The sequence below is a fragment of the Callionymus lyra genome, chromosome 17, assembly GCF_982586985.1.
Source record: "Callionymus lyra chromosome 17, fCalLyr1.hap1.1, whole genome shotgun sequence".
Taxonomy (NCBI): domain Eukaryota; kingdom Metazoa; phylum Chordata; class Actinopteri; order Syngnathiformes; family Callionymidae; genus Callionymus; species Callionymus lyra.
Genome location: NC_141834.1, coordinates 24,260,420 through 24,272,290, shown reverse-complemented (window position 1 = coordinate 24,272,290; position 11,871 = coordinate 24,260,420). Strand labels below are relative to the sequence as shown.

Sequence of the window (11,871 nt, the reverse complement as noted above, 5' to 3'; positions counted from 1 at the left end):
TCATGATGATGTGATGGTTGATGATGTCATGGTTGATGATGTCATGGATGATGATGTCATGATGATGTGATGGTTGATGATGTCATGATGATGTCATGGTTGATGATGTCATGATGATGTCATGGTTGATGATGTCATGATGATGTCATGGTTGATGATGTCATGATGATGTCATGGTTGATGATGTCATGGATGATGATGTCATGGTTGATGATGTCATGATGATGTCATGATGATGTCATGGATGATGTCATGATGATGTCATGATGATGTCATGATGATGTCATGGTTGATGATGTCATGATGATGTCATGGATGATGTCATGGTTGATGATGTCATGATGATGTCATGGATGATGATGTGATGGTTGATGATGTCATGATGATGATGTCATGATGATGTCATGATGATGATGTCATGATGATGTCATGATGTCACATCTCTGCCCTCAGACATCAACATCGCTCTGAGGAAGATCGTGTGTCTGTTGAGGCCCAGCAAAGACGTGACTCACGATCCTGACTCTGGTCACATGAAGATTCGAACCATCACCACCTTCAGGAACTTTGACATGGACTTCATGATCGGAGAAGAATTCACTGAAGACCTGGGACCTGTTGATGGACGCAAGTGTCAGGTGTGTGTGTGTGTGTGTGTGTCTCTGTGTGTACCTGCGTGTGTGTGTGTGTGTGCGCGTGTGTGTGTGTGTCTCTGTGTGTACCTGCGTGTGTCTGTGCGTGTGCGTGTGCGTGTGTCTCTGTGTGTACCTGCGTGTGCGCGTGTGTGTGTGTCTCTGTGTGTCTCTGTGTGTGTGTGTGTGCGTGTGTGTGCGCGTGTGTGTGTCTCTGTGTGTACCTGTGTGTGTGTGTGCGTGTGTGTGTGTCTCTGTGTACCTGCGCGTGTGTGTGTCTCTGTGTGTACCTGTGTGTGTGTGTGCGTGTGTGTGTGTGTGTGCGTGTGTGTCTCTGTGTACCTGCGTGTGTGTGTGTCTCTGTGTGTGTGTGTGTGTGTGTGTGTCTCTGTGTACCTGTGTGTGTGTGTGTCTCTGTGTACCTGTGTGTACCTGTGTGTGCGTGTGTGGGGGTGTGTGTGTGTGTGTGTGTGTGTCTCTGTGTACCTGTGTGTGTGTGTGTCTCTGTGTGTACCTGCGTGTGTGTGTGTGCGCGTGTGTGTGTGTGTGTGTCTCTGTGTACCTGCGTGTGTGTGTCTGTGTACCTGTGTGTGTGTGTGTGTCTCTGTGTGTACCTGCGTGTGTGTGTGTGTGTGCGCGTGTGCGTGTGTGTGTGTGTCTCTGTGTGTACCTGCGTGTGTGCGTGTGTGTGTGTGTGTGTCTCTGTGTGTACCTGCGTGTGTACGTGCGTGTGCGTGTGCGTGTGTGTGTGTGTGTGTCTGTGTGTACCTGCGTGTCTGTGTGTACCTGCGTGTGCGTGTGTGTGTGTGTTTGTCAACAAAGATCTTTTTCTTTTGAATCAGGGACTATAGGAGAAGATGCAGCGATTAGTTTGGTCTAAAGCTCAGAGCTCACTGCATGGCATGCTAATGACTCTTGTGCTAATTACTCTCTTGCTAAAAACCCTGATGCTAACATGCTAATGACTCTTGTGCTCAAAACCCCGATGCTAACATGCTAATGACTCTTGTGCTAATTACTCTATTGCTAAAAACCCTGATGCTAACATGCTAATGACTCTTGTGCTCAAAACCCCGATGCTAACATGCTAATGACTCTCTTGCTAATAATAACCCTGATGCTAACATGCTAATGACTCTTGTGCTCAAAACCCCGATGCTAACATGCTAATGACTCTCTTGCTAAAAACCCTGATGCTAACATGCTAATGACTCTTGTGCTCAAAACCCCGATGCTAACATGCTAATGACTCTCTTGCTAATAATAACCCTGATGCTAACTTGCTAATGACTCTTGTGCTCAAAACCCCGATGCTAACATGCTAATGACTCTCTTGCTAATAATAACCCTGATGCTAACTTGCTAATGACTATTGTGCTCAAAACCCCGATGCTAACATGCTAATGACTCTCTTGCTAATAATAACCCCGATGCTAACATGCTAATGACTCTCTTGCTAATAATAACCCCGATGCTAACATGCTAATGACTCTCTTGCTAATAATAGCCCCGATGCTAACATGCTAATGACTCATGTCTGCAGACCACGGTGAGCTGGGACGGAGACACGCTTGTTTGTGTCCAGAGGGGCGAGAAAGAGGGGCGGGGCTGGACTAGCTGGCTGGAAGACGACCATCTCCACCTGGTGAGTTTGATTATTAGTCAGGGGTGAGGGTCGAGGGTCGAGGGTCGGGGGTCGAGGGTCGTGCTCTGATGTCTTCTCTCTGCAGGAGATGAGGGTTCAGGGAGTCGTGGCGAAGCAGGTCTTCAAGAAGAGCCAGTAGAAGCAGGAAGTGACTGACGTGACAAATGAACTTTGATCGTTAATCGATCGTTGAATCTCTTTATTACTAATAACAATAAATACTTTGAAAGAATCAAAAACATGGTTTTCTTAAGCACTAAATGATGTGCAGTTCTCCGCGTGTCCACACGGTGTCAGTCCAGGGTCAGGAATCCTTCCACTCGTCCTCCAGAGGTTCTGACGTCATCCTGGGTAGAACCAGACTTCCTGTCGTGGCTCCAGGGTCCAGCTCTGCCCTGAGGTCACCAGAGGTCACCACTGAAACCAAAACATTATGACCACCTGAACGGAAGCGCTCGTGCTCGGAGACTGAAGTGTTGGGGTCACCCGGGTCAAAGAGCGGAACCTTGACGCTGTCCTCGCAGCTCTCCTGGCAGGAGGTCCAGACCTGCGGCGCCACCGGAACCGCCTCCACCAACTGGGCCAGAACTTCTGTGCCGCCTGTGCCAGAAGAAAACATGAACAAAAGAAACACGTTTGATCGACAGAAATACTTTTGTTTCACAAATATTCTCGTCGTTCGTTCGTGTCTTCAGTTCAACAGAACCAACAGAACCAACAGAACCAACAGAACCAACAGAACCAACAGAACCAACAGAACCAACAGAACCAACAGAACCGGGTCGTCGTCCTCGAGTCCAGATGGACTGAAGTTCAAGTGAAGGCGAAACTAATTACGATCGTCTTCAGTAAGAGTTCGTTAAACTCAGTAAGTCAGTGACGCGTCGGTGTTTGTGTTTGTTTATATTTGTCTGTGCTTGTTTGTGTTTGTTTGCATTTGCCTGTGTTTTTGTTTGTATTCATCTGTGTTTGTTTGTTTGTGTTTGCTTGTATTTGTCTGTTTGTATTTGTTTGTATTTGTCTGTGTTGGTTTGTATTTGTCTGTGTTTTTGTTTATTTGTTTGTGTTATTGTTTGTTTATATTTGTCTGTGTTTGTTTGTGTTTATATTTGTCTGTATTTGTCTGTATTTTTGTTTGTATTTGTCTGAGTTTTTGTTTGTATTTGTTTGTGTTAGTGTTTGTTTGTATTTGTTTATGTTAGTATTTGTTTGTGTTTGTTTCTATTTGTCTGTGTTGGTGTTTGTTTGTGTTTTTTTTATATTTGTCTGTGTTTGTTTGTATTTGTCTGTGTTTTTGTTTGTATCCGTCTGTGTTTGTTTGTTTTTGTTTGTCTGTGTTTGTGTTTGTTTGTATTTGTCTGTGTTTTTGTTTGTATCCGTCTGTGTTTGTTTGTTTTTGTTTGTTTGTATTTGTCTGTGTTTATATTTGTTTTTGTTATTATTTGTTTGTGTTTGTTTATATTTGTCTGTTTGTGTTAGTGTTTGTTTGAATGTGTTTGTGTTTGTATTTGTTTGTGTTTGTCTGTGCCTTTGAACAGACGATCCTGACGATCAACACGAAGGATTTGTTCAAAATCATGAATCATCGGATCAAAGATGTTTCAATTACGTCACAGGTGTCGGAGGAATTTCCCAGAATGCACCTTGACGTCTGACAGGAAGTGGTTTGTTGTGCACGAACCTGCCGCTCGTCGGCGTCTCCTGCAGGCGAGCACGAGCGCCAGCAGCAGCGTCAGAACCAGACCGACCCACAGGCCCGCGGGGAGCGTCCACGCACACACTGGAAGCACACACGTCAACACACACGTCAACACACTTCAACACACACGTCAACACATGCTTGTCAATCAATCAGCTCCACATACTGGACTTGAAGTCTCCACAGACGGCGTCTCCTGTTGCCGTCCCCGCAGCGGTCAGTACCCGGCCCACGTCCTCGCACCTGGTGTGTGGTCTGCAGGGCGAGGAGAAGTCGGAGGTGTTGCTGTATGTTCCTGCGCCACATGGTGCACACACTGTGTTGTTGGTGCGCGTCGCTGTGAACAACAAACACAAGATAACAACATAAGTATTTATTATGTTTGTTTATATTTGTTCAATTATGAATTATTTAAGGTAATTTAACAAATATAAACAAACATAATAAAAACATATAAAATATTGACATAAATAAATATTAATTTAACAAATATAAACAAACATAATAAATACTTATGAAATATCGACATAAATAAATATTAATTTAACAAATATAAACAAACATAATAAAAACATATAAAATATTGACATAAATAAATAATAATTTAACAAATATAAACAAACATAATAAAAACATATGAAATATTGACATAAATAAATAATAATTTAACAAATATAAACAAACATAATAAAAACATGTGAAATATCGACATAAATAAATAATAATTTAACAAATATAAACAAACATAATAAAAACATATGAAATATCGACATAAATAAATAATAATTTAACAAATATAAACAAACATAATAAAAACATATGAAATATCAACATAAATAAATAATAATTTAACAAATATAAACAAACATAATAAAAACATGTGAAATATCGACATAAATAAATAATAATTTAACAAATATAAACAAACATAATAAAATACATATGATGAACATACACTGAACTTTGACCCCTTCTCCAGCAGGGCAGTGGGTCACGTGTCTGCAGAGTTTACACTCTGACTGGACGCAGAAGTAGCCGGACACGCATGCGCACACCGTGTCTGTCCGAGCGGTGCACTCCTCTAGCGTCCTCTGGTGGTTGTCTGGGAAATGTCAGCAGTGAAAATATTAACGATACGTTTCTGTGTTTCTTGTTTTGTTTTGAGTTTCTAATCATTTGTTTTTGTGTTTAAATGTGTCTTTGATCAATAAAACGTTTTTTACCTTAAAAATGTTGTTTTTATCTGAAGTTACTTTTGTTATTTTTCTTCTTTTGAATTATGTTGATGTTTTAGTTCTTATGGTAAAAATGAAAAATATACATTGAAATGATACGAAAGTCTTCGAGCGAATCCACGTTGAGTCGCGGAGAAACGAAGCACTTGAACGCATCACGAGCACCTGAACACATCACGAGCACCTGAACGCATCACGAGCACCTGAACACATCACGAGCACCTGAACGCATCACGAGCAACTGAACGCATCATGAAAGCCTAAACGCATCACGAGCGCCTGAACACATCACAAGCACCTGAACACTTCACGAGCACCTGAACACTTCACGAGCACCTGAACGCATCACGAGCACCTGAACGCATCACGAGCAACTGAACGCATCATGAGAGCCTAAACGCATCACGAGCGCCTGAACACATCACGAGCACCTGAACACATCACAAGCACCTGAACACATCACGAGCACCTGAACACATCACGAGCACCTGAACACATCACGAGCACCTGAACGCATCACAAGCACCTGAACGCATCATTAGCACCTGAACGCATCACGAGCATCTGAACGCATCATTAGCACCTGAAAGCATCACAAGCGCCTGAACGCATCACAAGCACCTGAACGCATCATTAGCACCTGAACGCATCATGAGCATCTGAACGCATCATTAGCACCTGAACGCATCATGAGCATCTGAACGCATCATTAGCACCTGAAAGCATCACGAGCGCCTGAACGCATCACAAGCACCTGAACGCATCATTAGCACCTGAACGCATCATGAGCATCTGAACGCATCATTAGCACCTGAAAGCATCACGAGCGCCTGAACGCATCACAAGCACCTGAACGCATCATTATCACCTGAACGCATCATGAGCATCTGAACGCATCATTAGCACCTGAACGCATCACGAGCATCTGAACGCATCATTAGCACCTGAACGCATCACGAGCATCTGAACGCATTCCGAGCGCCTGAACACATCACGAGCGCCTGAACGCATCATTAGCACCTGAACGCATCACGAGCGCCTGAACGCATCACAAGCACCTGAACGCATCATTAGCACCTGAACGCATCCCGAGCGCCTGAACACATCACGAGCGCCTGAACGCATCATTAGCGCCTGAACGCATCACAAGCACCTGAACGCATCATTAGCACCTGAACGCATCACGAGCATCTGAACGCATCACGAGCGCCTGAACGCATCACGAGCGCCTGAACGCATCATGAGAGCCTAAACGCATCACGAGCGCCTGAACACATCACGAGCACCTGAACGCATCACGAGCGCCTGAACGCATCACGAGCACCTGAACGCATCACGAGCACCTGAACGCATCACGAGCACCTGAACGCATCACAAGCACCTGAACGCATCACAAGCACCTGAACGCATCACAAGCATCTGAACGCATCACAAGCAACTGAACGCATCACAAGCACCTGAACGCATCACGAGCATCTGAACGCATCACAAGCACCTGAACGCATCACGAGCACCTGAACGCATCACGAGCACCTGAACGCATCACGAGACTCACGGGAGCTGCAGCGTCTGCAGGACAGACAGGCCTTCATGCAGTTGTTGGAGGCCGTGAAGGTTCCAGGAGGACAATCCACACACTTGCTGTCGGCACCAGCGAAGGTTCCTGAACACATGAACTAGTTAATGAAACTAGTGTTTAATGAAACTAGTGTTTAATGAAACTAATGTTTAATGAAACTAGTGTTTAATGAAACTAGTGTTTAATGAAACTAATGTTTAATGAAACTAGTGTTTAATGAAACTAGTGTTTAATGAAACTAGTGTTTAATGAAACTAGTGTTTAATGAAACTAATGTTTAATGAAACTAGTGTTTAATGAAACTAGTGTTTAATGAAACTAGTGTTTAATGAAACTAGTGTTTAATGAAACTAATGTTTAATGAAACTAGTGTTTAATGAAACTAATGTTTAATGAAACTAGTGTTTAATGAAACTAGTGTTTAATGAAACTAGTGTTTAATGAAACTAATGTTTAATGAAACTAGTGTTTAATGAAACTAGTGTTTAATGAAACTAGTGTTTAATGAAACTAGTGTTTAATGAAACTAATGTTTAATGAAACTAGTGTTTAATGAAACTAGTGTTTAATGAAACTAATGTTTAATGAAACTAGTGTTTAATGAAACTAGTGTTTAATGAAACTAATGTTTAATGAAACTAATGTTTAATGAAACTAGTGTTTAATGAAACTAGTGTTTAATGAAACTAATGTTTAATGAAACTAGTGTTTAATGAAACTAATGTTTAATGAAACTAATGTTTAATGAAACTAGTGTTTAATGAAACTAGTGTTTAATGAAACTAATGTTTAATGAAACTAGTGTTTAATGAAACTAGTGTTTAATGAAACTAATGTTTAATGAAACTAATGTTTAATGAAACTAGTGTTTAATGAAACTAATGTTTAATGAAACTAATGTTTAATGAAACTAGTGTTTAATGAAACTAGTGAAACTAATGTTTAATGAAACTAGTGTTTAATGAAACTAGTGTTTAATGAAACTAGTGTTTAATGAAACTAATGTTTAATGAAACTAATGTTTAATGAAACTAGTGTTTAATGAAACTAATGTTTAATGAAACTAATGTTTAATGAAACTAGTGTTTAATGAAACTAGTGTTTAATGAAACTAATGTTTAATGAAACTAATGTTTAATGAAACTAGTGTTTAATGAAACTAGTGTTTAATGAAACTAATGTTTAATGAAACTAATGTTTAATGAAACTAGTGTTTAATGAAACTAATGTTTAATGAAACTAGTGTTTAATGAAACTAGTGTTTAATGAAACTAGTGTTTAATGAAACTAGTGTTTAATGAAACTAATGTTTAATGAAACTAATGTTTAATGAAACTAATGTTTAATGAAACTAGTGTTTAATGAAACTAGTGTTTAATGAAACTAATGTTTAATGAAACTAATGTTTAATGAAACTAGTGTTTAATGAAACTAATGTTTAATGAAACTAATGTTTAATGAAACTAGTGTTTAATGAAACTAGTGTTTAATGAAACTAATGTTTAATGAAACTAGTGTTTAATGAAACTAGTGTTTAATGAAACTAATGTTTAATGAAACTAGTGTTTAATGAAACTAGTGTTTAATGAAACTAATGTTTAATGAAACTAGTGTTTAATGAAACTAGTGTTTAATGAAACTAGTGTTTAATGAAACTAATGTTTAATGAAACTAGTGTTTAATGAAACTAGTGTTTAATGAAACTAATGTTTAATGAAACTAGTGTTTAATGAAACTAGTGTTTAATGAAACTAGTGTTTAATGAAACTAGTGTTTAATGAAACTAATGTTTAATGAAACTAGTGTTTAATGAAACTAGTGTTTAATGAAACTAGTGTTTAATGAAACTAGTGTTTAATGAAACTAGTGTTTAATGAAACCAGTGTTTAATGAAACTAGTGTTTAATGAAACTAGTGTTTAATGAAACTAGTGTTTAATGAAACTAGTGTTTAATGAAACTAGTGGTAATTAACTCAACATTTCATTGGACGCCAGACACCTGGCAGGTAAACCTCCTCAAACATCAACACCTCAGTAGATAAAACCTCCTCGTCATCATAGTTATGAGTTATTAGTGAATATTAACCTAATTAATAACACATGTTGAGCTGGTTATTACCGTGAACCAGAGTGAGTCACTCATGATTCTCTGAGTCACTCATGATTCTCTGAGTCACTCATGATTCTCTGAGTCACTCATGATTCTCTTGAGTCACTCATGATTCTCTGAGTCACTCATGATTCTCTGAGTCACTCATGATTCTCTTGAGTCACTCATGATTCTCTTGAGTCACTCATGATTCTCTGAGTCACTCATGATTCTCTGAGTCACTCATGATTCTCTGAGTCACTCATGACATCTTGAGTCACTCATGATTCTCTTGAGTCACTCATGATTCTCTGAGTCACTCATGATTCTCTGAGTCACTCATGATTCTCTTGAGTCACTCATGATTCTCTTGAGTCACTCATGATTCTCTTGAGTCACTCATGATTCTCTTGAGTCACTCATGATTCTCTGAGTCACTCATGATTCTCTTGAGTCACTCATGATTCTCTGAGTCACTCATGATTCTCTGAGTCACTCATGATTCTCTTGAGTCACTCATGACACCTTGAGTCACTCATGACATCTTGAGTCACTCATGACATCTTGAGTCACTCATGATTCTCTTGAGTCACTCATGACATCTTGAGTCACTCATGATTCTCTTGAGTCACTCATGACATCTTGAGTCACTCATGACATCTTGAGTCACTCATGATTCTCTTGAGTCACTCATGACATCTTGAGTCACTCGTGACATCTTGAGTCACTCATGACATCTTGAGTCACTCATGACATCTTGAGTCACTCATGATTCTCTTGAGTCACTCATGATTCTCTTGAGTCACTCATGATTCTCTTGAGTCACTCATGATTCTCTGAGTCACTCATGATTCTCTGAGTCACTCATGACATCTTGAGTCACTCATGATTCTCTGAGTCACTCATGATTCTCTGAGTCACTCATGACATCTTGAGTCACTCATGACATCTTGAGTCACTCATGACATCTTGAGTCACTCATGATTCTCTTGAGTCACTCATGATTCTCTGAGTCACTCATGATTCTCTGAGTCACTCATGACATCTTGAGTCACTCATGATTCTCTGAGTCACTCATGATTCTCTGAGTCACTCATGACATCTTGAGTCACTCATGACATCTTGAGTCACTCATGACATCTTGAGTCACTCATGACATCTTGAGTCACTCATGACATCTTGAGTCACTCATGATTCTCTTGAGTCACTCATGATTCTCTGAGTCACTCATGACATCTTGAGTCACTCATGACATCTTGAGTCACTCATGATTCTCTTGAGTCACTCATGATTCTCTTGAGTCACTCATGACATCTTGAGTCACTCATGACATCTTGAGTCACTCATGATTCTCTTGAGTCACTCATGATTCTCTTGAGTCACTCATGACATCTTGAGTCACTCATGACATCTTGAGTCACTCATGACATCTTGAGTCACTCATGACATCTTGAGTCACTCATGACATCTTGAGTCACTCATGACATCTTGAGTCACTCATGACATCTTGAGTCACTCATGACATCTTGAGTCACTCATGATTCTCTTGAGTCACTCATGATTCTCTGAGTCACTCATGACATCTTGAGTCACTCATGACATCTTGAGTCACTCATGATTCTCTGAGTCACTCATGACATCTTGAGTCACTCATGACATCTTGAGTCACTCATGACATCTTGAGTCACTCATGACATCTTGAGTCACTCATGATTCTCTGAGTCACTCATGACATCTTGAGTCACTCATGACATCTTGAGTCACTCATGACATCTTGAGTCACTCATGACATCTTGAGTCACTCATGATTCTCTTGAGTCACTCATGATTCTCTGAGTCACTCATGACATCTTGAGTCACTCATGATTCTCTGAGTCACTCATGATTCTCTTGAGTCACTCATGACATCTTGAGTCACTCGAGACATCTTGAGTCACTCATGATTCTCTTGAGTCACTCATGATTCTCTTGAGTCACTCATGACATCTTGAGTCACTCATGATTCTCTTGAGTCACTCATGACATCTTGAGTCACTCATGACATCTTGAGTCACTCATGATTCTCTGAGTCACTCATGACATCTTGAGTCACTCATGACATCTTGAGTCACTCATGACATCTTGAGTCACTCATGACATCTTGAGTCACTCATGACATCTTGAGTCACTCATGATTCTTTTGAGTCACTCATGACATCTTGAGTCACTCATGACCTTGAGTCACTCATGACATCTTGAGTCACTCATGACATCTTGAGTCACTCATGACCTTGAGTCACTCATGATCTTGAGTCACTCATGATTCTCTTGAGTCACTCATGATTCTCTTGAGTCACTCATGACATCTTGAGTCACTCATGACATCTTGAGTCACTCATGACATCTTGAGTCACTCATGATCTTGAGTCACTCATGACCTTGAGTCGTTCACACTGACCTTCAGGACACGAGTCACAGACATCATCACAGGAGCAGCTCATGGTCCTAAGAGTTCGTATCTTTCGAGCTGAAAACCTTCAACCGTCGACTGGTTTCTCACTTCCTGACTCTCAGGCACGACGTCACTCTTTCCTCTCACTTACCTCCTTGTTTCGCTCACATTCAAACAGGAAATAGTCATACGTGCACTTCCTGTTTCCTCCGTCTCTCTGGTGCGGTCAGTTCATCACGTCACGATTGAAGTCATCAAATAAAGTTTTATAAACATGTTGGAAATAAATGAATAAAACAAAGTCATTTATTTGTATTTATATTGTTCTTTTTAGACCCAAATGATATTATTGTGATTTTCTACTTCAGAACTTCTCATCACACTTCCTGTATTAAAGAACAGACACTGAAGAACAGACACTGAAGAACAGACACTGAAGAACAGACACTGAAGAACAGACACTGAAGAACAGACACTGAAGAACAGACACTGAAGAACAGACACTGAAGAACAGACACTGAAGAACAGACACTGAAGAACAGACACTGAAGAACCGACAC

The 11,871-nt window shown here is 40.2% G+C and overlaps 2 protein-coding genes across 3 annotated transcripts in view; one reads left to right on the top strand and one right to left on the bottom strand.

Annotated features, from left to right (window-relative positions):
* rbp5 (retinol binding protein 1a, cellular) overlaps positions 1–2,516 on the top strand; it is an 8,681-nt gene extending 6,165 nt beyond the window's left edge. The window contains exons 2-4 of the mRNA XM_087813112.1: positions 454–638; positions 2,176–2,277; positions 2,363–2,516. Coding sequence (XP_087669238.1) covers positions 454–638; positions 2,176–2,277; positions 2,363–2,416 — 341 coding nt within the window. The 3' untranslated portion in view covers positions 2,417–2,516. The remainder of the gene's footprint in view (positions 1–453; positions 639–2,175; positions 2,278–2,362) is intronic.
* Positions 2,517–2,557: 41 nt separating this feature from the next.
* LOC148063084 (tumor necrosis factor receptor superfamily member 5) lies at positions 2,558–11,450 on the bottom strand. Of its 2 annotated transcripts, XM_087813106.1 has the most exons (7): positions 11,318–11,450; positions 6,767–6,874; positions 4,932–5,078; positions 4,143–4,313; positions 3,959–4,057; positions 2,764–2,877; positions 2,558–2,694 (listed from the first exon to the last, which is right to left on the bottom strand). In XM_087813106.1, exons 1-7 carry the CDS (start codon positions 11,358–11,360, stop codon positions 2,582–2,584), a joined length of 795 nt encoding a protein of 264 aa, XP_087669232.1. In that variant the 5' UTR covers positions 11,361–11,450; the 3' UTR covers positions 2,558–2,581. The 2 variants fall into 2 exon arrangements, with proteins under 2 accessions (XP_087669232.1, XP_087669231.1); XM_087813105.1 differs by having other exon boundaries at positions 2,566–2,877.
* Positions 11,451–11,871: the final 421 nt, after the last annotated feature.

Bases quoted from the DNA above. Each gene is read 5' to 3' on its own strand.
- LOC148063084 (XM_087813105.1), bottom strand. From the start codon at position 11,360: ATGAGCTGCTCCTGTGATGATGTCTGTGACTCGTGTCCTGAAG. The intron at 5,079-6,766 runs GTGAGTCTCGTG...GACATTTCCCAG, and splicing joins CTGCAGACGCTGCAGCTCCC to ACAACCACCAGAGGACGCTA. The intron at 4,314-4,931 runs GTATGTTCATCA...TGTTGTTCACAG, and splicing joins AGAAGGGGTCAAAGTTCAGT to CGACGCGCACCAACAACACA.